Source organism: Ursus arctos, unplaced genomic scaffold (assembly GCF_023065955.2).
Source record: "Ursus arctos isolate Adak ecotype North America unplaced genomic scaffold, UrsArc2.0 scaffold_34, whole genome shotgun sequence".
Taxonomy (NCBI): Eukaryota; Metazoa; Chordata; class Mammalia; order Carnivora; family Ursidae; genus Ursus; species Ursus arctos.
Window position 1 is genome coordinate 25461241 of NW_026623030.1, and position 25473 is coordinate 25486713.

Sequence of the window (25473 nt, forward strand, 5' to 3'; positions counted from 1 at the left end):
CACGCCCTCCAAAATTTGTGAAAATCTGTATGCTTCCTTTTGCAAAATGTGCTCACAGATCATTTTTTAAAAAGAGAATGGGAGGGGGGAAGAGAAATGTTATTTCCAAAGGCAAACTGACCGTTGCCTGAATTCTTTGACAGGTAAAACAAAAGTACTTGGAAGTGGCTAGGGCAATGAAGGACTATGAGGATAGGAAGTACGAGCAGTGGAGAGAGGCCACAGAGCTGATCCTGCCGACTCTTATGAAGAAGAGTCTGCTTACTAAGGTGTGTATTTCCAGATCCTTGCCCAGGTTAGGGCGGTCAGGGTAGATGACGGCGTCTGCCATTTTCTTGAGGTTTGATGTGTTGACCCGCTTGCCGTTGATAGGTATTTCCAAAATCAAAGGCAAAGAAGGGCCGAGGCTGACAGGGGAGGAGACGGAGGCAGCATCATGTCATGGCTAGGAAACGCGCCGGAATCCGGCGGCCCTGCTGACTCTGTGGGCAAGCGGCTAAACTCTGAGCCTCAGTTTCCCCATTTGTAAAATGAGTCCGATCAGATGACGTCAACACACAAAGTACTAGTTGAACCATCTATGGAATAGCTGGCAGTTGACCTTCAGAAAAATGCCATTTCCCGCGATTCACCCTTGTCCACGGCACTTGGGCTATACAGAGCCTGATAAACAGCAAATGTTCAATAAAGAAATCCTTGCAGTGGGGGTGGGGGGAGGAGAGACCTGGGCGTGGGGGCTTTAGAACTGTGGTCTCTGAAATCCTGCAACAGGGACCAGAATGAGTGCAGAGGGCCAGATGGGCCCAGTAAGGAAGCCAGAATTCTGGTTATGTGCAATTGACGAATTTGGGAAAGGAAGCGACTAAATCGAACTCTTTAAGCGCTGTTCACTGAACAAAGTATGTATTGGAGCTAGCTCCAGCCAGCTTTCCAGTCTGGCCCCATCCAGGGCCCTACGTTGATCTTTTTTAAATGTACATGTACCCTGGGTTGTACCGGCTGCTGCTTGGACCGTCCTTGTCAAGCTTGTGAGACATCTCTTCCACAGACTTCTCCCATTGCTGACGAGGTGGCCAACTCTGACAAGGGGGCTGTGTTTGCAATCAACTTTCCACCTGCTCTCAGGGAGATTATTATCGAAACAAAGTACTTGGAACAGCTAGGATTCTCTGTCCCCGAATTGGCAAGAAATGTTGCTCTCCAGGAGGACAAATTTCTTAGGTAAAAAGATTCTTCTCTTCAATCAACAGCAAACTTTTTGATCTTGGGACCCCTTTATACATTCTTAAAAACTCATGTTAACCCGACCCCTCCTGCCTTTTTTTTTTTTTTTTTGCATTTTATAACCACCAGGATTAGAAATTAAAATTAAGCAATGTTTAAATTATGTATTCATCCCAAACCCATTACACGTTAATGTAAATAACAGTTTCTAATGAAAAGTAGCTGATACTTTCCAAAATAGAAAGTTAGTGGGAAGACTGGCATTGTTTTCAGTTTCTGCGAATCTTTCAATTAAAGAGTTAGCCTGGGGAGGCCTGGGTGGCTCAGTCAGTTAAGTGTCCGACTCTTGGTCTCTGCTCGGGTCTTGATCTCGGGGGTCGTGAGTTCGGGCCCTATGTTGGGCTCCATGCTGGGCAGGGAGTCTGCTTAAAAAAAGAAAGACAAAGCTTTAGCCTGATTAATGGTCTTTTGTAATATATCTAAAAAGTTAAGCTTTTTATGAGCTCCTTTGCGCGTCCTCATATCAGTGACTTTCCTGTGATGTGCAGGCATACGGAAGGAATACAGCGTATGTTGGATCATTATCACATGCTCATAGGAACGCTAAATGAGGCAGAGTCTCTTCTTCTCGACGATCATTCCCAGGAATTAATAAGAGTGTTTAGGTCTGGATATAAGAGGCTAAACTGGAACTCACTAGGTAACATAATTCATCTGCCTATTTATTGCTTTTTAGACTTTGGGATGCAAAAATAATTTTTTTAGATTTAGTTGAATCATAATTTATGTATGCAGATGTCGCTAACACCTGAGTTTTGAACATTAATCATTTATACTTGGTGGAACTTAGAATTAATCTCAAGGCTTTAGCTGGGACTGAAGACGAGATGGGATGCCATTTGGACAGTCTCCTGACACAGCCCTTTCTCCTCCAAAAATAAAGTAACTCCTCCTCCTTGACTATGGATGTCCAATTGCTTCATCATTTATTGAAAAGGCTTTTTCCATTAGATTGAGTTTGCATCTTTGTAAAAAACTAGCTGGGCATATTTGCATGGGTCTGTTTCTGGGTTCTTTATTCTTTTCCATTGATCTATGTGTCTGTTCCTCCGCCAGTACCACAGTCTTGATTACTGTAACTATATGGTAAATCTTGAAATTGGCTAGATTGATTCTTCCCATTTTTTTTTTCTTAAGCAAATTATTTTGGCTGTTCTAGTTCCTTTGCTTTTCCATATGAATTTTAGAAAATGTTGTCTATATCTACCAAAAAAATGCTTGCTGGGATTTTGATGGGAATTATGTTAGCTCTGTATATCAACTTAAGGAAAATTGATATCTGTACTATGTTGAGCTTTGCAATCCATGAGCATGGTATATCTTTCCATTTTATTTAGATCTCTGGTTTCTTTCATTAGCACTGTGTAGTTTTCAACATACAAGTTTTGTACATTTTTTGTTATATTTATGCTGAAGTGTGTTGTTGAGTGGTTGTAAATGATATTATGTTTTTAATTTTGGTGTCTACATGTTTGTTGCTAGTTTATAGAGGTACAATTAATTTTTTATATGTAATCCCTTCTACCTCCATGGCCTTTTCTGATACTACCATGGCAGGCCCGAGGGGCAGAGGGATTGGGGTGCTTCATCACAGTATTACAGAGGTGGAAGGCTAGGCCGCCCAAATGGCCCTTCCTGGCAAGGGTTTGGGTGGGGTCACAGTTTTTTCTATGGTGCTTGACTAGAGTAGAGCAGTTACTGTGTAAAATTTTCTGTCTTGTCGGGATGTCCCTTTCCTGGTCCTTTGGCTAGAGAGAGCAGGCTTTTTGGGGGCTTTGGCATTTATGGGTTGCTGGTTTCTTAAGCTCTAGGTCTGAGATATAGAAGGAAAAGGAACCCGGGTATCTCATTCTTTGGGTCCCAAGGTCCCTAGCTGGTGGGCTTCTCTCCACTTTTTTAGAGTCTTATTCTGTTTTATAGGTAATGTGCAGGGTTCTTAACTGTGTTTAGTGGGAGGAATAAGGAAAAGCATGTCTACTCCTTCTTGGAAGTAGAAGTTCCCTCTATTTTATTTTTATTTTTTTAAAATATTTATTTGACAGAGCACAAGCAGGGGGAGCAGCAGACAGAGGGAGAGGGAGAAACAAGCTCTCTGCTGAGCAGGGAGCCTGATGCAGGGCTTGATCCCAGAACCCTGGGATCATGGCCTGAGCCGAAGGTGGACACTTAACGGACTGAGCCACCCAGGCGCTCCTGGTTGATTCTGAGAACAGGGCTCCTTGTCCTAGTCCCCAAGGGTGCTAAGTGGATGTTTGCTACCACAAAGAACCAAGGGGATGAGATGAGCAGGGTCTTTCCTGGGATGCTAGTATTAACCTTCCAGATGTTGGTGGGCAGGTTATGGAAAGAGTTGAAAGCCAAATATCTTTTTTTTTCCTCTTTTTTTCCAAAGGTATTGCTGACTACATAACTCGTTGCAAACAGGCCATTGGGAAATTTGAGTCCCTTGTCCACCAGATTCATAAGAATGCAGATGACATTTCTAATAGGCTTACATTAATAGAGTCTATAAATCTCTTTAAATATCCAGCACCTAAAAGTGAGGAAGATCTCCCAGGTAGATATGATTTCTTGTTTCTTTGATTACAGAAGAAATGAGAAAAGCCTGTTGGTTATGATTGCACACATGCTCACACACACGCATGTATTCCACGAACAGGTTAAAACCATTCCTAAAGATTTCCATCATTTACTTGAAAGGATCACGAGTAAGTCTTGCTTTTTGCCATGTTTTATGTATTGCTTAGACAGTTTTACAAATTTCTGAGTCTGTAAAAATCAGTAGTACTTTTGTCAATAACTTTGTAACAGTAAAATAGATTGTGTTTTTTTGGTTTTGTTTTTAAAGATTTTATTTATTTGACAGAGACAGCCAGTGAGAGAGGGAACACAAGCAGGGGGAGTGGGCGAGGAAGAAGCAGGCTCCCAGCGGAGGAGCCTGATGTGGGGCTCGATCCCAGAACGCTGGGATCACCCCCTGAGCCGAAGGCAATGCTTAACGACTGCGCCACCGAGGCGCCCCTAGTTTTTTTATGGGCTCACATTTACTTGTTTAAACATGATATTTTAAGTGGTCTTATTCTAGTCAAAAAGCAATTTAAGAAAAGATTGTCCAAAAATATAAAAGTCTTTTTTTTTTTTTTGTATGTGGTATGCCTTGGCGTGCACAATGGGCGTTCCCATGTTGTTATTGAATATTTAACAATATTCCCATATTGTTGTTATGTCCCATGCACATGTTATTCCCATGTTTTTTGCTTACGGCATGTCTTAGCTCTTGGTATTGACTTATTTTCTGCTTTCAATCTAGGTTAGAGGCTGGTTTTGTATTTCTAAGAGATACAGCTAGTGTTTAGACTGCTTTGCGAGTGATGTCCTTTCCTGCATTCCTGAAGAATGGTGTCTCCCTCTACAGGTGTGAAGGAATTCTTTGAGCACATCGAACGAGAAAGGGCCAAAGATGTGGATCACATGGTCAGGTGGTATCTTACCATTGGGCCTCTACTGACCAAAGTCGAGGGTCTGGTCATCCACACCAACACGGGCAAGGCTCCCAAGCTGGCCTCCTATTACGAATACTGGGAACGTAAAATTTATGAGGTCTTGACAAAGCTCATCCTGAAGTAAGTTAATCTTGCTGCTTGTTTTAAAGACAGGGTGCTAGATTAAACTAGTTTGCATATATGAATAAAGAGAGGGTCACAAAATGCAGAATAGAAATCATTTGGACGGTAAGTCTGCTTTCTGGTTGAAGGGTACTCACAGGATGGAAGGATGACTTTCCAGTTTGGCTCACATTCTTGTTAGGCCCCTCAACATTCAGAAAAGGAAATGATCCCTCTCCCCGCTTCAACTATCCAAAAGACATACGTGTGTCTGTGTTTGGCTGGTAACAGAGAATTTGTCACTCAGTATTACCTGAATCCTAGGCGATGCCCTCCCCTGTATTGAGAGAGGCTGAACTGAAGGACGTAGGACCCATTTACTCTCCCCGATGGTCTGCAGTAGATCCCTGGCTGGCATGGGCATCACATATGTGTTGAATGCCTGTTACGTGGGCCAGCCTCACAACCGATAAGGCTCCCCCCTCCCTCCCAGAGTTCTCAGTCCACAGCCCAGCACCTCCGCTAGACCAGCTGAAAGCTGACTGCCTGGGCTTTGTTGCATTGACTTAGTATCATTTTAGGAAACCAGCCTAAGAACTTCATCACTGGGACTATTACCTCCATATTGTCAAGGGTGGTGGTCATTTCATCAGGCAACCCCTTTTTTGTGAAGAACCCCAGAAGAAATTTCTCTAGTGTCCCTTCTGATCTTAGCCTCCTGAAAAAGTAGTTTTCTTTTTCTCTGTCACTTTTTTGTTGTTTTGTTTTTAAATAGTGTGGATACTATGAATTGTTGACTTCATAGCTTTCCCTTTTCTCCTTGGCTGCCGGTAAACTCAGAACCAAATTTGTAGCCTAAATGCAGGAAGTGTGTAGGTATTTATTTTCATTGTCTCATTCTTGACTCTACGTATATACATTTAAATCTATCATGTATGGGAGCTTACTCTGCACCAGGCTCATGTTACACTCTTTACAGTCTCATCCCCATTTTTCAGACACAGACTGTTGGGAGAATAAGTGATTCGCCCAAGGCCACACACACATCTAAGAAGAAGGGCTAGGATGTGAACCTGGGCCAGTTACCACTTCATTAAACATCTGTGATTAGTGTCTCCTTTCTCTATTCTACCCCACTGATTTTAGGGTCTCTTACTGCAGTTATTTTTGTGAGCTGCTAAAATCTACTTTGAAACAAGACATTAGTAAATAACCACCTTTGGTTGTCTTGCTTCCTGGACCCAGTTTGACAAATTTCACTAAGTTGATCCTTTACAAAAATCTGTTTTTCTACACATGTCATTTTTTAAATTTTTGCTTCCAACTTAGATTCCTGCAGCAGCCCCTTACATAGGGCACCTCCTGTAGTGTTTCCCTTTCTAATATGCTGTGTGTCCGTCCGTCTGTCCATCCATCCATCCTTTCATCTATCCATCCACTCATCCATCCATCCACTCATCCGTCCATCCATCCACCCACCCGTCCGTCCGTCTGTCCACCCACTTGTCCATCCGCTCATCCATCCATCCATCCATCCATCCATCCATCCATCCATCCACTCATTCGTTCATTCACAGGTTTCTTAGAGCCTGCCTGTGCCAGGCACTGGACCAGATAGGGCCCCTGTCCTTCTGGAGCTCCTCCATCCTCATAGGAGAGATACAAAACGCAAGGGACCAGACCTAACCAAGATGATTACTGTGAAAGAAATAAGGCCGAATAGTGTTTCCGGGAGAAAACGGAGCAGCTCTTGTGGCTGGGTGGTCAAGAAAGGCCTCCAGGGGCCACGTTTGAGCTGAGTCCTGAAGACCAGGAGCAAGCTCCAAGAGCGAGGGCTCTCTGGGGGAAGACAAAGCCAGTGTGAGGACTGTTTTTCCTGGAACAGGTGGAACAGCTTCTGCAAGACATCACTGTTATTTAAGTGTCTTCCGACTAATAGGTATTCACTTTCCAAAAGTAGAACTGAGCTATTGAAAAACAGGCCCAAGCAGGGGCGCGTGACAACTCAGCGTGCGCTGTCATTGCGACACTGCATGTGTTCCTCCTCACGGCGGGTTCCATGTGTGACTTGTGGCGCTGGCTGCCTCTGTCGGGTGCCGGATGTGCTCCACTGAGCCCTGGTCTCTTTTACGAACCCCTCGTAGGAATTTGCGGTCTTTTAATTCTCTGATCCTTGGAAATGTCCCTTTGTTCCAAACGGACACCATTCTGACGGCTCCTGAGATCATCTTTCATCCCAATGCGAGTGAGATCAACAAACTGTGCGTCCACTGTGTCCGAAATTGCGTGGACATCACCAAGGTAAGGGCAGAGCTGTCTGTGTGGGCTCACAGGGGCTCGTCGCCACCGACGGCTGGCCTGCAGCTTTGGGAAGCAAGTTGCCGAGGCCGTGGAGAACCCCGGCTCCGCGCTCCTCGTCCAGACTGCTGCAGTCCCTCCTGGCTCCTCCTCTGGACCACTAGAGCCCAGAGCGTCCCGGCTTGATCCCAGCTCCGTGTCTCCTCTCCATGCAATCACCCCCAGTCCCATGATTGTAACGCCACCCCTCTGGAGACGACCGCCCCCTCCAGCCTCAGCCCGGACCTCTCTGCTGCACACTACGCTCTTCGCGTCTCCTGCCTCCTGGGTGTGTCCTCTCCCACCTCAGTCTTGGCCTGTCCAAGGTGGAGTTCTTGACTTCCCATCTTGCACCCTGATCCTGCCCCAGGTTTTCCTCCTGCAGGATACTGGCACCAACCCCAACCCAATCGCATGAGCTGGAAACCTAGGAGCCAGGCTTGACTCCTCTGTTTCCTCCCATCCACCCCTACCCCGCCGCTCGGAGGCCTGGTTGGCTCCCGTGCCTCATCCCACGCTTGGACGACTACAGTAGCTCCACAGTCCGTTCTCCACCATGGCCGGGGCCGGGGCCGGGGGGCGGGGCAGAGTTATCTTTTTAAAATACGAGTCATTTCACGTCACATCTCTTTCTACAAAAACCCCCAATGACTTCACATTGCATTAGAACGTAAGCCGAACTCCTTACCGTGGTCATAATCCAGCACCTGCCTTTTTTTTTTTTTTTTAGATTTATTAATTTAGAGAGCACATGCGTGTGAGCAGGGGAAGGGCAGAGAGAGAGAATCTTTTTTTTTTTTTTTTTTTTTTAAAGATTTTATTTATTTATGTGACAGAGAGACAGCCAGAGAGAGAGAGAACACAGCAGGGGGAGTGGGAGAGGAAGAAGCAGGCTCACAGTGGAGGAGCCCGATGTGGGACTCGATCCCGGTACGCCAGGATCACGCCCTGAGCCGAAGGCAGACGCTTTAACGACTGCGCTACCCAGGCGCCCCAGAGAGAGAGAATCTTAAGCAGACTCCCCACTGAGCTCGATCTCATGACCCTGAGATCATGATCTGCGTAGAAATCAAGAGTCGGATGCTCAATCACCTGAGCCACCCAGGCGCCCCCCCCCCCACCTTTCTGGTCCCCGTTGCTCCCTGTCATGCTCCAACTCAGTGTGGCCTAATTACCCTCTCTCGGAGCTTCAGGGTTCCCGTTTCATGACTGAAAGCAAAATAAGCAAAAGTGTTTCACTAGGAGCTTAGCGACTCTTTGTTAAGTGGAGATGGTGATACGATCTGCCTTCCAGAGCTTTCCGTGGGATTACAGTTTGTAATGTGTGCAGAGCGCTTAGCATGGTGATGGCAGTTCGTGGATCCGAACGAACATTGCCTGAGGGCCAGTGATAGCAGTCCGGTTGGTACTTCACTTTATTCCCGTTTTACAGACGGCGAGGAGCTATGTGTAACACACCCATGCTTCGCTGTCCTGAACCACGCTTGATGAAAGGAACAGGGAATCTTTTTTTCTGAAAGATTTTATTTATTTATTTGAAAGCGAGAGCCCAAGCAGGTGGAGTGAGAGAGGCAGGAGCAGACTCCCTGCCGAGCAGGGAGCCCGATGTGGGGCTCGATCCTGGGACCCTGGGATCGTGACCTGAGCTGAAGGCAGACGTTAAACCGACTGAGCCACCTAGGCGCCGCTCCAGGAGGAAGGAATCTTGACTGTGCAGCAGGGGGTGTCAAATTCACAGATTTGTTCTGGGACCCTGGGGAGTTCGTTTTCCTGACTTAAGTGTTTCCATCTATAAAATGGAAACTGATGTTCAGGAAGTGGATGGCTATTATTTTGAAAGTCGGCTTTTTTTTTTTTCATAATAAGCCACTTTAAGTCTTAGTGGCTTAAAATAATAACTATTTTGTTCATGGTTCTGTGGACTGGGCTCTGAGAGGTTCTTCAGGTCCTGGCCGTGCTCAGTCACATGTCCGATGATCGGCAGGCTGCTGGCGGGGGCACCATGGTTCTGCGAGTGGCTTGCCATCATCTAAGCTAGTTCAAGCACCTTCATCTGCTGGTTGCACGGTTTTGAGAGCATGAGAGGGGAAGCTGCTGGGCCACAGCTGCCACAACACCACGTCTGCCCCTCTCCGTTGGTCAAGTCAAGTCACAGGCTAGTGCAGGGTGGGAAAATAGACCCCCCCATCATAGTTTTGCCAATAGACTCATCCCTTGATGGGAGGAACAAAGGATTGTAGTTATTTTTGCAATCTAGCACAATTTATTAATAAAATGATTTCAGGAGTAGAATTCAGTGGTTCATCACTTACGTACAACACCCATCTGGATGTCGTCTTTGTCTATTCGTGTCTTTCCCCGATTTCTTAACTGGGTTATTTTTTGGGTGTTGAATTTGGTAAGTTCTTTATAGATTTTGGATACTAGCCCTTTATTAGATATGTCATTTGCAAATATCTTCTTCCATTCCATAGGGAAACCAGTATTGCTCTGTATGTTAGCTAACTAAAATTTAAATAAAAAATGTTAAAAAGTCAAACTCATAAAGGCAGAGAGCAGAATAGGGGTTGCCAGGGGCTGGGGGATGGGAGAAATGGGGAGTAACTAGTTGGTAATTTAGTGGTAATGAGAAACTTCTAGAATGAGGTCATCGTGAGGGTTGTGCAGCACTGTGAACGTACTTAGTGTAACTGAATCGTGAATATTTTAAATGGCCCAAGTGGCAAATTTTATGTCATGTATTTTTTATCATGGTAAAAATGTGAAGGGGAAAACATAATGAAGTGATTTCCATCATTAGCAAGACTTATTCCTGAACGTGAATATATAGATGGGAAGCAAAATAAATACCGAAGTGCTGTCTTTTCCCGATTCTTCTTTTGCCAGCATTTTGTTCGATGGATGAATGGCAGCTGCATCGAATGCCCTCCACAGAAGGGGGAGGAGGAAGAACTCGTTATAATCAGCTTTTACAATGATATTTCCCTGAACCCTCAGATAACTGAACAAGCGGTTATGATCCCCCAAAACGTCCACAGGATTCTGATTAGTCTCATGAAGTACCTGCAAAAATGGAAAAGGTATCGCCCCCTGTGGAAACTGGACAAAGCCATCGTGTTGGAGAAGTTCGCCGCCAAGAGACCTCCCTGCGTGGCGTATGATGAGAAGCTGCAGTTCTATTCCAAGATAGCCCAGGACGTCCTGCACCACCCTTTAATCAAGGATGAGCACTGCATCAGGCTCCAGCTAGGGCCTCTGGCAAACACGGTGCAGGAAAATGCCAAGTCCTGGGTGACCTCACTTGGAAAGCTGCTCAATGAGTCAGCAAAGGAGGAGCTCCACACCCTGTGCGAGGAGATGGAGGTAGTGGAACGCTGGGTTCAATCAAACTGCCTCTCCTGAAAGTTGGTCTTCGTTTGGGACTGGTTTTTTCCCCCCTAGGTTTATGTAGTCTCCTTCGACCTTCTTTTCTAGAGCCTGGCCAAGAGCCTGAAGAAGAGCCCCAGTACCCTTGAGGACCTCAAGTTTGTCCTTGCAACCATTGCCGAAATCAGAAGTAAATCTCTGGTCATGGAACTGAGATACAGGGACGTCCAGGAGCGGTACCGCACCATGGCCAAGTATAAAGTCTTTGTGAGTACGCCATTTCCTTAAGCGTTTCACAGCTGGGGTGACTTCTCAGACCCTTTCCAGAAATTCTTCTCCAATATGACTTTAAGTAATGACATTTAAATGTAAAGCAACCCCACAGTTATTTAGCTTAACGAAAACAGAGATTATTTCTTGATCTTGCATGGCTCAAATAGTATTTTTCATAGATTGATCTGTAAATCTAAGTGCACACCATGTCGATTCTCCCTCCTCTTTTCTTTTCTTTTCTTTTCTTTTCTTTTCTTTTCTTTTCTTTTCTTGGTGTTAACTTCCTTTCATAAATAAAAGGCTTTGCAAAAATGGTAAGGAGGAGAGTCAGAGAGAGGGAGAGGGATAAAATGATAAAAATGGGTAGAGGATAATAATTATCTTTATTTGGGGTCATTCAGGGTGGTTTCAATGATCTTTGGAAGTCTGAGGAGGAGTTTGAGGGGGTGTGGCATCTCCGTGACACTGTGTGCAAAATTTTGCATGCTGTGCTTCACATATACTCAAAAAGAATCAGCTGGAAAAACAGACTAGGAAGAAGCAGCAAATAACTGTTATAAGTCTGCATTTGCACAAAACTTGTATTTCAGCGTTTATGTTGCTTGACTGCTTTGAACACCTAGAGATCCTCTCCTCAGAAAAATGCACAGTATGCAAAATTCATATTTTTATGATTAAAATAAAGGTTCTCAATGTTGTCTTTCCTTTATTGAGTAGAATTATTTAAAGTTCTGTGTCTTAGAACTCCATTATGGTCTGCTTATATCGTCTGTGTGTCTCTTGGTTTCCTTCAAGTCCTTTTGCTCTTTGCCTACCTGTTATTTCTGATTGAGTCCTGGACATTGGACATAATAAATTTCTAGAGAGAATTGGAGTCTCCAGACGTTGTTATAGTTCGTCAGAGGAGATCTGTTTTTGCTTCTGACAGTGCAGCTGGATGCATCAGCAAGCTAAGATAACCTTGTTTTAATTAGAGTTTACGTTGATTTGAAGATGGGTTTTAGTTTATGAAGGGCTTATCTCCCTTGGTTATCTCTTTATGTATTATCTACTTATTTTTAAACATGATTTTATCCTGATGTTGTTTACATTATAAATATATAATTTTTTTCTAATTCAAGCAGTTTCCTTGTGTGTTCAAATGACCTAGCCTGCTTTTACCAGAACCAGAAATCCCTGGGAAGTAGCTTTGACCAGAATTTCCGTTCCAAGTTGCAGACCATTTATTGTTTGTTCTGTTTTAAAAAAAAAATTTTTTTTTTATTAGCCTTCTGATGCCGAGAAAGAACTGGTTGACAACATTGAAAACATGTGGTCAAATCTGTTTAACGAATCAGTGAATGTGGAGCATGCTCTTGGGGGCATCAAGAGAACTTTCACAGAGGTACGTTCTAAATTTTTTACTTTCTGAGTAAAGCTATTGACATATCTATTGGGATAAATTAATGCAATCCTGCCCTTCTCAGATTACTCGCGGTGAAATATCAAACTACAGACAGCAGATAGAAGATTTTGCAAAGCGTTTTTATCGTGAAGGCCCTGGTTCTGTTGGTGATGACCTTGATAAAGGTAAGAATATTCCCTTTGCACTTACGAGGTACTTGAATACGTTTTGCTTAAGAATTTTATGGGACGATGGCATGGAGCAGTGGTTTTTAACCTTGCCTGTACCCTGGGCTCACCTGAGGATCCCCAAAGCCCACGGATGCCTGGCGCCCAGACCCGAACAGTCTGATTCCGTTGTTTTGGAGGGTGGTCCAGATGCCAAAATGTTTAAAGCTCCCCTGGGGATTCCAGTGCGCAGCCCAGGCTGAGCCCACTTAGAGGGATAAATGTGAAGGAGACAGAATTTTCTAACTGGAGGATTTTGCATGCGTACCTGGCCCTCTGGTTTCTGTTAGAATGGCGGAGAGAGAAAGTTGTAATTCCAAACGTGTCTTCCCCGATGGCTTCTGTGGATGGAATGATAGTTGGTGCATTCGCCTGTGATTTCTTACTCCATTTTGTGTACCTTTTATTTTTACGCACTCGTTGATCTATGTTTTTACTTATTCACCAGGACTAGAACTTTTAGCCACTTTTGAAAAAGAGCTCACGAGACATGAAAAGAACCGTCAGGAGTTGGCTAATGCTGAGAAACTTTTTGATCTTCCAATTACAATGTACCCAGATCTGCTCAAAGTGCAGAAGGAAATGAACGGGCTGAGGAATATTTACGAGCTCTATGAAGGATTAAAGGTAAGCGTCTAGGCTCAGACTCCGCCTCACGGAAGGCAGTGTGGGACCCGACCTGGCCCAGCGGACAGTGAGGCCACCACGATGAAGAGCCGGGGGCCAATTTCGTAGAAGCTCTCACGTTGGCTCTTGGGAAAAAGGGATGGGGAACAACTGCCAAAGGATCTAGGATTTCCATTTGGGGAGAAAGTTGTGGAACTAGATGGCGGTGATGATTGCACAACATGGTGAATATACTCGATATTGCTGAATCGTACATGTGAAAGTGATTAAAATGGGAAATGTCATGTGTATTTTACCACAATAACGAAAAAGAACACTCTCTTCGGTGGGTGGGGCTTGGTTAAGGAGTGGGGTGAGCCATTTAGTTGGGGCGCCTGGCTGGCTCAGTCGGTTAAGCGTCTGCCTTTGGCTTAGGTTGTGATCCCAGGGTCCCAGAATCAAGCCCCGTGTTGGGCTCCCTACTCAGCCTTCTCCTTCTAGCCCTCTCTCATGTGTGCGCGCTCGCTCTCTCTCGCTCACTCTCAAATCAGTAAAACTCTTTGAAAAAAAAAAAGTAGCAACTATCCTGACATTTGGATGCCGTCTTGCATATATGTTCTCCATGCAAATTCATGGCATTCATTTATTCATCCTCCATCTATTCACTCCACTCTGTACAGCCTAGCACTGTGCTGGTTGGAAAGTAGGGTCTGGAAAGTGTGGCATCTGCCCAATCTGTTTCTGCCCCCTTGGGCCCCCCAGAGAGTTTGGTTCTCCCAAGAAACAGAACCAATAGGCACCAAATCTATCATGCTCTCTCTCTCTCTCTCTCTCTCTCTCTCTCTCTCTCTCTACTCTCTCCTCTCTGTTATAAACTCTGTGCCCAACGTGGGGCTCGAAGTCACAACTCCAAGATCAAGAGTCGCGTACTCTACCAACTGAGCCAGCCAGGCGCCCCACCGAATAGATTTGTTATGAGGAATCGGCTCATACGGTTATGGAGACCGGAAGTCCCAAGATGTGGGGTTGGCAAGCTGGAGACCCAGGAGAGCTGACGGGGTAGCTCCGGCTCAGTCTGAGCTCGAAGGCAGAAGACTGACGTCCCAGCCTGATGACAGTCAGGCAGAGTTCTCTTACTCAGGCTCCTTCCGTTCGGTCTTTCAGTGGATTGGATGAGGCCCACCCTCAGTGGGGAGGGAAATCTGTACGCAGGCTACTGATTCCCATGTTAAATCTCACCCAGAAACACCCTGGGAAACACTGTCTGGAAGATTTTTAACCAAATATCTGGGCACCTGTGGCTCGGCCAAGTTCACACATAAAATTAACCGTCACACTGACCCAAGAACAAAACACCATACTGCTCTGATGTGTAGTAGAAATACAGCAGACAGCACCGTGGGACCCAGGGGAAGAAGGCGGCGGCTCAGGGAGGTGGCGTTTGAGCAAGGCTCTGAACCAGGAGCAGGTTTTTTCTTGGTGCGGTCATTGGATTTAGGGCCCGTCCTACTCCAGCATGACCTCCTCTTAATGAATTCCATCTGCAAAGGCCTGATCTCCAGAGAAAGTCACGTTCTGAGATTCCAGGGGGATGTGAGTTCTTGTGGGGGGACAGTCTTCAGCCCGGTACAGCCGGGAATGGGGTACATGGAGGAGAACAGGAGCTGAGCTTGGAGCACTCCATTGTCAAATGCCACAAGAAGATATCCCAAAAGGAAAGGAGAATGAGGAGGGGCCACGGTAGTAGAGGAAGACCGATGAATAGAATGTCTTGGAAGCCAAGTGAAAAAAGCCTTTCCAGGGGATGGGGCTGTCCAACGGCCCCACGTGCTGCGTCAGATCAGGTAAGGGGGGGTGTGGAATTGAGCGCCGAATTTCACATCATGGAGGCCACCGTGATCTTGGAAACATTTCGATGGATTGGTAGCCGTGGAAGCCTGATTAGAGTGAGTCCAAGGTATTTGCCCCAAAGAAAAGAAAGCACAGGTCCCTACAAAGACTTTTACATCAGTGTTCAGAGCCGTTTTATTTGTAATAGCCCAAGCCTGGAGACAACCCCGATATCCACCAAGTGAATGGGTAAGTACGCCGTGCCACGTGCGTCCCATGGAACGTGAGGAGGTAGTAGCAAGGATTCAACTGTGATGTACTAGGGTAACAATGTGGGTGGGTCGCGGAATCATCTTGCTGAGATACCAAAGAGCACATCCTGTATGATTACATCTGCATAAAATTCTAGAACACGCCAATGAATTCATCATGGCGGAAAGCAAGGCAGTGTATCTGGGGGTGGGAGGGGGGGTTACAGAGAGGCAGGAGGAGACTTTTGAGAGCTATGAACGAGTTTGCGATCTCGGCTGCGGTGATGGTCCCATGGGGGTGCACACATGCCCAAACTCAGCAAATTGTGCATCTAAATATGTCCCGTTGTGTACGCCAGTTAATCCCCAATCAAGATGAAAAAAGACAGAATGGGAAGAGAGGAATCAGAAACCCCAAATCTAGACAGCTTTCCCAATGTGTTTTGTTGCAAAGGGAAGCAGAGGAATGAGCGGTTCGGTGGAAGGGATGTGGGGTCAGTATAATTTTTTTAAGATGGGAGAAATAACAGCGGGAATCGTGTAGTGGTGGGAATGATCCAGTAAGGAGGAAACACGGTGAGAGGAGACTTGCTTGAGTGAAGTCTGTTGTCCTTGAGTCAGAGGGAAAGGATGGGGTCAGCATGTGGCCTCGGGGTGGTAGGGTCATATGGGGAAGGCAGAGCATATGTGCAGATGTGCTTCTAGTGGGAGACATTGAACAGTCTGTTCTGATTGCTTCAGGGAGGAGTGTAGCAAGATTGTCAGCAGAGAGGACAGTGGGCGGGGGGGCGGGGTGGCTCTTTGAGGATAATGAAGCAGGGGTGCGGTGGTGGTGTGGGAAAGAATGGGGCAGCAGCTGGGCCCCGAGGGAAAGCAGTATTAGGGCCCTGAATTTAGACCGACGCCAGTGAACGAGGTCGAGTGTCCTCAGCCATCATGGTTGGCTACCCAGGTGTAGGCGTTGAGCACTGAACAAATTGTCAAGGAGTGGATTTAACCACAGTTGGGGTTTTTCAAACGTAACTGTGAGAGAGGGGAGGGGCACAGAGGGTGGAGGGAAGAAAGGCACTTTAATGACGGACAGGCAGTACATTTAGGTGTAGGGACTCCAAGAAGTACTTTTAGTTTCTTTCTGATTCATCTCATTAAATTTTTGCAAAGAAAAAATGAATCGTGAATGTCATCTCAAAATAATCTAAAAAGCTCTTTGAGGTTTAAATATCTTTTTAGAAGTCGAAGAAAAAAAATTGTAAATATGTCTTAATGTCATTTACATCTAAGTCAAAAAAGTTACTACATATTTCATCAATTAACACAGTTTTCTGTTAAATACGTTTCATGACTCGAAGCAACCCCATCGAGCCTCGATGTCACAGGTTGCAAATGCAGATTATCCAAGATGGTACATTTTATGCAAGATAGTACTTTTTATGTTAAATCTCAGGAAATTCAACACAAAATGCTGATTATCTGTATGATAATTAGGCAGGATTACCCAAATCACAAATGTTTTGTAATTTTAGCTGCGTTTATTGGGAAAGAGAAGCACATTACAGCCCCACCTGAGAAATACGTGCTTTGAGAACGAAGTGGCTCCGTGATGTGAGAGGTGCCCGTTACTGATTCTGTACTCCTCACTTTTCTCCTGCGGGAAGGAGGACATAGGTTTGGATTCCACACATCCTCAAGAGACAGCGTTATTTTGGCGGGGCCTCAAAGAGCTGGAGTTGTTTTGTTTGTATTTTGGAGCCTATCATCAAGACTTCCTTTTTGAATCTGAGGTTTTGGGGGTAGATGGGTGATACTGCTTGCGTGACCAAGGGTTGAGTCCTGGCTCCCGCCGGTCAAAGGGGCCTTGTTGATGGGACTATTTCTCACCTATTTCCAGGTCGCAAAAGAAGAATGGTCTCAGACCCTCTGGATCAACCTGAATGTTCAGTTCCTCCAGGAAGGAATCGAAGGTTTTCTCAAGTCCCTTAGAAAGCTACCCCGGCAGGTCCGAAACTTATCAGTGGCCTATCATTTAGAAGCAAAAATGAAGGCGTTCAAAGACTCGATTCCTTTACTTCTTGACTTGAAGCACGAAGCACTGAGAGACAGGTTTGTTCTGTCCTGTTAGCCATTGTGAAAGGGGCGGGGAGGAGCTTTAGTCTAAAATCCGTCCTTGCTTCGATCTGGTGGGAACAGCCCTGCAGACCTCGAAAGATACAGGTCATGTTTCTATGAAATTGTTTCCTTGTGGAGTTTCTAGATAACTACCAGCCACGAGGATTCTCCTATTTTTTTGTTTTGTTAAAAACAAACCCTGCCAGATGTAGACGGGCATTTGTGGTTGCTGCATTCAAACGGTTTAAAAAAAAAAAATAGGGGGTCTAGGTCAGCGCCGTCCAGCAGAAATATGTGACCCAGATATTTAAAATGTTTCCATTAGCTGCTTTGGAAAAGTAAAAGAAAACAGGTAAAAATAATTTTAGTAACATATTTTAACTAACCTAATCTATACAAAACATTATTGTTTCAACATGCAATCACTATTAAACATTTCTCACAAGGTATTTTATGCTCTTCTTAAACAAAAATACATTGCAGTCGGCCTGTGTTTTCCACATACAGCATCTTTAATTTGGACGCGCCACACAGCGACAGGTGACTTGTGGCAGCCATACTGGATAGAGCAGGTGTCGATAGTCTTTCAATGGAACAGCCAGTCCTGGGGGTGGGATGGAGGAGATCCACTCCTCATTTGTCCCCGCGGGGACAGGAATTAGGAGGAGCTTTGGGAGTCACGCTCTCCCCGCCACGCTGCTCTCCTCCTCTGTCGTATCTCCCAGCAGCTGGGCAGAGAGTGGTGGAAAGGCATCAGACGACGTCACTCTGCTCAGCAAGGAAGCATTTTCTAGCTCAAGTGCCCTGTTTTGTGATGCCCTAATAACCCAGTGCTTCCCAAGCTTGGGTCACTTCTCACCACTTTTGTCATATCCCAGCCAAAATCATTTATACTGTGATTACTCGTTTTTCTTCCTATCAGCTTATTCTTTTTTTTTTTTTTACTTGAATGTGTTCTAAGAAGAAACCCACACCACCACCGTAAATGGGAAACCGAAAGCTTTTGCCATAAATAGAAAGCAATTATAATATTTTTAACATTTGGCTCAAAACTATTGGCTGTCGCTTAGTGGGAGGCCTACCCTGGACGAAGGGTGAATAACTGTGAGGAGGGGTTAAGGGCCCAGCAGCACCGAGCTGAGACTTTCTCTCGGGTGTAATCAAAGCAGTGGAGGGACACTGAAGAGGGAACCCCTTTCTCTCTGGCAACCCGATGTTATTCATGCTGTGATACCTGTCCCCCCCCCCCCATACCCCGACCAGGGCTATGATACCCCTGCTTCACATCAGCTCCTGGCCGAGGTCTGGGAATAGAGGAGGACGAAGAGTAGATTCTCCTTTCTGACCATTTCTGGTTTGTGTGTGTGTGTGTGTGTGTGTGTGTGTGTGTGTGTGTGTGTGAATTTTTTTTAAAGATCTTGTTTGTTCATCTGAGTCATAGATGGAAAGCGGGTGTGTGAGCAGGGGGAGGGGCAGAGGGAGAGAATCTCAAGCAGACTCTCTGCTGAGCTCCGAGCCCGACAAGGGGCTCAATCCCACAACCCCGAGATCATGACCTGAGCCGAAATCAAGAACCAGATGCCCAACCACCGAGCCACCCAGGCACCCCCTTTTTGGGGTGGATTTTCACAATAAAGTCAGTGATTTGGTGCTTACTGCTTATACCCTGGGTACGCGGCATTCTGCTGGTGTAGCACCACGCTTAGCCCCTTTATTATCTTCATTCCATATAAGTGGAATCCTAAAAAAGGGCCAGCCCGCAGGCCAGATGTGAACCTTAAAAGAAGTCCGGGTTGGGTCAAGGGCCGAGCGGCTGGATGTGTCTGTGTGCACAGAGGCCCGTCGGACCCTCCCGTCTACAGCAGACCCCTTCTTACTGTCTCTGTGCTCTGCGGTTTTCTCGTAGCGCTCAAAGCAGTTGGTGATTGTTTAAGGTATAGACCTGTTGACTCGTGTCCTGGCCGTGCCCCTGAGTAGGTGGTGGGGTCCCCGCGGGCAGGAGCCTGGCCTTTGGTCGCGTGCACCTGCTGCAGCTAGCCCGCTGCCTGGAGCAGACGGAAGAGCATGATAAATCTTTACCAAATACGCGGCAGCTCACAGCTTACACCAGGGTCCCGAACAGGCCGAGGGAGCCGACAGAGGTGGCGATCCCTGGTCCCCCGACTACATGACAGAAGTAGGTTCCAGGAAAGTTAAACGCCACATGCTTTCTTAGATGGTCATGAAGACTAGCCATCTAAGACCATATCTTGCTAGAGGTGGTTCCCTGGGTTTGATTCCGGAAGCCAGTGGGATTTTTGGAAAACTTTGGAAATGTGATTCTAATGATGTCCTCACTTACAATGGGATTTGTCCTGTTATGTAAGCGGGAATAATTAAATTCATCACCAAATCCAGGAAGCATAAAGGTTTTAACGTGGATGCACTTTCAGGCATTGGAAAGAGCTGATGGAAAAAACGGGCGTGTTTTTTGAAATGACAGAGACGTTCACGTTGGAAAACATGTTTGCTATGGAACTTCACAAACACACGGATGTTCTCAACGAGATCGTAATGGCCGCTGTCAAGGAGATTGCCATTGAGAAAGTAAGACAGTGTTTAGTTACCAGCTGAGAAAAGAGAATTATTTTTAATTTCAGTATAGTTAACATGCAGTGTTATATTCATTTCAGAGAATTATTATTATTTTTGAAGATTTTATTTATTTGTTGGGGGGTGGCAGAGGGAGAGGGAGAAGCAGACTTCCTGCTAAGCAGAGAGCCAGACTCTATGCTCGATCCCAGGACCCTGAGATCATGACCTGAGCCAAAGGCAGATGCTTCACCGACTGAGCCACCCCGGTGCCCCTGGAGAATTATTTTAGAAAATGTTTGTTATAGTACTTGTATTTGAGTAATAAGGAATTGTTTGCTCTAGAAATAGAGTGCTGTTAAATTTTTTATTGTTCTAAATTATAGTTTTACTTCCAATGCATTTATTAAATGTATTTATTATATATATTAATGGACGTTCATGGTAGAAAACTGAGAAAATAAATCACTTGTAATTCTACCACGTGAAGATAGTTCTTAGTAACATTTCCGTGTAAGTCCTTTAATACTTAAAAGTGTGTGGACACGTGCATGCACACAGATGTACACACAGTGACCAGCCGGTGTAAATGCACATCCATGTATGTACCCGCACACACGTGCACACACGTGCACAAATGCACACGCCACATGTACACACGTATGCAGTACACATGCATTGTACACACGTAATACACGTAAATATTGATACAACTGGTTTTTGAAAATACAATCGTTAACAGGCATGTTACTTTGTAATCTGATTCCCTTGCGTAGCGGCAAGCATGGGCAGGATCCCTTGCGTAGGGCAAGCCAAGGTGTGCAGGGAGGCGGACCAGTTAATTTAGACCCTGGTTCTGGTGCTGAGTGACCTGGCCAAGCTGCTTCACCGCTCTGAGCACCCGCTGGCATCTCTATAAAGCGTGGGTGGTAATCCTTACTTCGCTAGGGTGCTTTGAGGACGGAAGGCGGTCCTGTATGGACCGTGGTTACTGGGCATGGAGCCAGTGCTCGGTCAGTTGCTGTTGGGTTGGAGTTCTGTTTTTTTCAATGTCTGTGCCCAAACCTCTCGTTTTTATCTTCCTGACCAGGCGGTGAAGGAGATCCTGGACACGTGGGAAAATATGAAGTTTACTGTGGTCAAATATTTCAAAGGCACACAGGAGCGAGGCTACATCTTGGGGTCTGTTGACGAAATCATCCAGAGCCTTGACGACAACACCGTCAACCTGCAAAGCATCTCGGGAAGCAGATTTGTGGGGCCTTTTCTGCAGACTGTTCACAAATGGGAGAAAACGCTTTCTCTGATAGGGGAAGTCATTGAGGTGAGAGAAAAGCAGGAGACCACTTTTATGTGAGAATATTTTGTGCTCAGACCCTGATGACCCTCCCACGTACTTTTTCTGGCTTGATTTATTTTGGGGGTATGTGCGTGCATGAGTGAGAGAGTCCATCAGGTTTTATTTCAATGAATGCGTTGTTAACTTCCATGATTCTTAATTGGGTCTCTTTCATGCGTCCCTATTCTTGTCGAATACTGTCCTGTTCTTGTTGTCAGGATACGTTCACCTTCTTTACCACATAGAAGATTTTAAACAGATTTAAAGCCCTTTTCAGATTTCTCTGTATTTATTCCTTTCTCAGGCCGGAGTTTTCGTGTGTGTGTGTGTGTGTGTATCCTTCACGGTAGTGTTTTCCTCTGTGGGATCTATTTTATTTTTAAAGCTGATCTTACATAAAATGTCTTTGCCTGTGCTGCCTTCCCTTTGTCCCCTGTTTCTGCAGTTTCTCCAGGTTAGCCTGTCATGTTGGACAGCACTGAACAAGGTCTTATATGATTAGGTGGCTGGGGACTTTCTTCTTGTGGGGTATACTAGTCCAGACCTCTCTGAGCGACCCAGGCTCACCTTATCATTTTTGTAGGCTGCCTCTTTTCCCCTCCCCAGACCCCAGGCAAGTGCCTTATTCCAGGGGCGCCTGGGTGGCTTAGTCGTTAAGTGTCTGTCTTCAGCTCAGGGCGTGATCCTGGTGTTCTGGGATCGAGCCCCACATCAGGCTCCTCCGCTGGGAGCCTGCCTCTTCCTCTCCCACTCCCCATGCTTGTGTTCCCTCTCTCGCTGGCTGCCTCTCTCTCTGTCAAATAAATAAAATCTTAAAAAAAAATTGCCTTGTTCCAGGCCACACACTTGAGTTTTGGCTGGGGTGATACTGGCCCTGGTTCACTGGCTATGGAGGGGGTCCCGGCCCTCCCCCCTCTCAAGCATGGACTTTCTTCACTTGCTCGTTTTGGTCCATTACTTTTTGTTAGGTAGGATAGAGCACTCTTTTATTTTCCTTCATTATTTAAACATTAAAAAAAATGGATATGAAATTTACATAATGTAAAATTAATCATTTTATTTTTAAGAATTTATTTAGAGAGGAGGGGAGGGGCAGAGGGAGAGGGAGAATCTTCAAGCAGACTCCCCTCTGCACACAGAGCCTGACTCGGAGCTTGATCTCACCACCCTGAGCTGAAACCAAGAGTCAGACGCTTAACTGACTGAGCCACCCAGGCGCCCCTGTTTTTTTTTTTTTTTTTAAGATTTTATTTATTTATTTCACAGAGAGAGAGAGCCAGCGAGAGAGGGAACACAAGCAGGGGGAGTGGGAGAGGAAGAAGCAGGCTCCTAGCGCAGAAGCCTGATGTGGGACTCGATCCCAGAACGCCGGGATCACACCCTGAGCTGAAGGCAGACGCTTAACCACTGCGCCACCCAGGCGCCCCTGTTTTTTTTTTTTTTTTTTTTTTTAAACAATCTGTCCTTTGTTCCTCTGGGTAACAGGGCCCTCACCCCTGCTTACAACCAGAAGATTCTTCCTTGTCCTGGGTGGTACGGAGAGTTTTCTTTTGCCTTTGTGTGAGACTTTGTATTTTAAAATATTTAGCTGTGTTCTCTCCATCATTCTTGTATACTTGGAAAGGAGGGCGTGCACTCACGCTGTCGTCTTGCCCGGGGAGACTTTTGACCTGAGCTGACGTGCATCTGTCCTGTGTTAGGGTGGGGCTTTGCCCTCCATACCTCGAGGTACCTGTGCTGACCTTAACGTCGTGCATTTCCAGATTTGGATGCTGGTTCAGAGAAAATGGATGTATCTTGAAAGCATTTTTATCGGTGGAGATATCAGGTCACAACTTCCCGATGAAGCGAAGAAGTTTGACAACATCGACAGGATATTTAAGAGGGCAAGTGCCTGGCTTCTGTTTTAGTCCTAAAAGGACAGTGACTCGAGATACGTTTACTTATGTTTCTATAAGTAGTATTTTGTGTATTAAGTAGCTTCTGTGTTTTTTTTAAGCTTATTTCTTTTTAAGTAATCTTTACACCCAACGCGGAGTTCAAACTCATGACCCTGAGATCAAGAGTTGCACGCTCTTCCAGCCGAGCCAGCCAGGCGCCCCTAATTCTGAATGTTTAAAATCATTACATATGACCTTCATTTGTTCCGTAAAAAATTGTTTGGTTTCAAGCCACTGGCACATGGCACTGCAGCTTTTTTATATTGATTTTTCATTATAAAAGTAATACTTAAAAAGCTTGGAAAATGTAGGAAGGTAGAAAAAAAATGTATCTTCCAGAGTTCCGTCACCTTGATGTGACCACTTTAGTATGACGTGTATTTGTTTCGTTTTTTTTCCCTGTGCATATGGGTTTAAACACACAGCGATAACGATATTTTATATAATTTTCTCTCCCTAATTTTCTTTGAATATTATGAGAAAGGTATTTCATGTTATGACACTGAGAAAAGATTCTGACATCTTTGTAAAACGTTCCAGTGAGTGGCTCGACATTGCTTTGGTTGATTGTTGTAACGAGACCTCTTGTTCCACAAGGAATTCTTTGCTTTCATCAATAATCCGCAGGCTTGTGCCTCCTGCCTTTTCCACATTTAGGATGAATATCTCATGAGAGACTGGTGGAAAGTAAATTGCCCGTGAAGGAGTATCGCCCATTTTAAAGTCCTTCTGGGAAAAGGTGGTGCCTGTCATCGCTGCCCCTCGCCATTAGTGGGGCGAGGGTCTTAACCCAGAGCCGCCTGGCCTCGAAGCCGGGGGGCCTTGCTGCTCGGCGGTGCTGCACGCTCTCCAGCTAGGAGGGGCCGGTTCGCATTTGGGTCTCCTTTATCCATTAGAGTTGATAATATTTCCTTAATCATTTGCATAAGCTTTTTTTCTAAAACTTAAAAAAAAATCACACAATGACTATTTATTATAGAAGAACTGAGGAACTATTTAAAAAACAACAACAAAAATATCTATATTCCCACACCCAAGATAACCATTTTGATGGGTCAGTATCTATCTTTCCAGAATTTATTCCTGTATAAACATGTAAATAAGTATTATACATAAATATTCCACAAAATAATATCATTCTTACCAATGTGATCCTTTAAAAAAATTTAATGTCTTTGGCATGTATTTTGTTTTTTTTTTTGTTTTTTTTTTTTTTTAAAGATTTCTATTTTTATTTATTTGAAGAGATAGAGACAGCCAGCAAGAGAGGGAGCGCAAGCAGGGGGAGTGGGAGAGGAAGAAGCAGGCTTCTAGCGGAGGAGCCTGATGTGGGGCTCGATCCCGTAACGCCGGGATGACGCCCTGAGCCGAAGGCAGACGCTTAACCGCTGTGCCACCCAGGCGCCCCGGCATGTATTTTGATAAATAAACATGGAAACGATCACTTTCAGCCAACGATTGACCCGGTTTCCTATTGTTGGAGGTTGGGGATATTTCCCTCACCACCCCCTCCGTGTGCCACCGTGAAGAGTGCTGGAGGGACCGTCCCAGGACATCCATGTGGCCCAAAGTGGAGCTCGTGGCTTCATTCATTCTGCGAAGGGTGACTGAGGGCCTTGCACGTGCAGAAAGTGTTGTTGGCCCACGGGCACGTCAGTGAGCCAAAGGGATTAAAAATCCCTACCCCCACAGCTGACCTTCTAGTGGGAGGGCCGAAAACATTAACATCAGAAATAAGTAAATTATAGTATGCTAGGAGGTGCTAGGGACCCTTCTGCCACGTTGGCCCCCAAAAGGTTGTGGTTCGGGTACGTGTTTTGTGCTTCCCCTGGCCTGACGGCTCCCCATTGCCCTCGTCCAGATCATGGGCGAGACCTTAAAGGACCCCGTGATCAAGAGATGCTGCGAGGCCGCAAACCGCCTGGCCGACTTGCAGCACATCAGCGAGGGCCTCGAGAAATGCCAGAAGAGCTTAAACGACTACTTAGACTCCAAGAGAAACGCTTTCCCGAGGTTCTTCTTCATTTCCGATGATGAGCTGCTCAGCATCCTGGGGAACAGCGACCCACTCTGCGTCCAGGAGCACATGATCAAGGTGGGCCCCTGTGGTCCTGTGCGCCCCCACCCCCGGGAGCGGCTGCCACGCTCTGTCACGGGGCTTGGCACTGGGAAATACTGCCGGGCTTTTATCGGAAACATAAATCTGATGAAATCCACTTAGTCTGAAACTGTACAAAGATTCCACTGTTTGTTGCTCTTTTTCTAAAGTCCCAAACCGTTATTTTTTTGGAGAAACTAAAAGGAATCCAGTAATACACAAAGACTGATATAATAAGCAGAGGGTGATACAGGAT

The 25473-nt window shown here is 45.5% G+C and overlaps 1 protein-coding gene across 1 annotated transcript in view; it reads left to right on the top strand.

The window, feature by feature from the left end:
- Positions 1 to 25473, top strand: part of DNAH10 (dynein axonemal heavy chain 10) — a 125212-nt gene that overhangs the window by 27310 nt on the left and 72429 nt on the right. The window contains exons 15-30 of the mRNA XM_048221355.2: positions 144 to 269; positions 1049 to 1221; positions 1773 to 1924; positions 3677 to 3841; positions 4700 to 4907; positions 7034 to 7190; positions 10113 to 10589; positions 10701 to 10859; positions 12133 to 12249; positions 12332 to 12434; positions 12925 to 13103; positions 17052 to 17263; positions 19702 to 19855; positions 20931 to 21164; positions 22943 to 23065; positions 24981 to 25214. Coding sequence (XP_048077312.1) covers positions 144 to 269; positions 1049 to 1221; positions 1773 to 1924; positions 3677 to 3841; positions 4700 to 4907; positions 7034 to 7190; positions 10113 to 10589; positions 10701 to 10859; positions 12133 to 12249; positions 12332 to 12434; positions 12925 to 13103; positions 17052 to 17263; positions 19702 to 19855; positions 20931 to 21164; positions 22943 to 23065; positions 24981 to 25214 — 2973 coding nt within the window. The remainder of the gene's footprint in view (positions 1 to 143; positions 270 to 1048; positions 1222 to 1772; positions 1925 to 3676; positions 3842 to 4699; positions 4908 to 7033; positions 7191 to 10112; positions 10590 to 10700; positions 10860 to 12132; positions 12250 to 12331; positions 12435 to 12924; positions 13104 to 17051; positions 17264 to 19701; positions 19856 to 20930; positions 21165 to 22942; positions 23066 to 24980; positions 25215 to 25473) is intronic.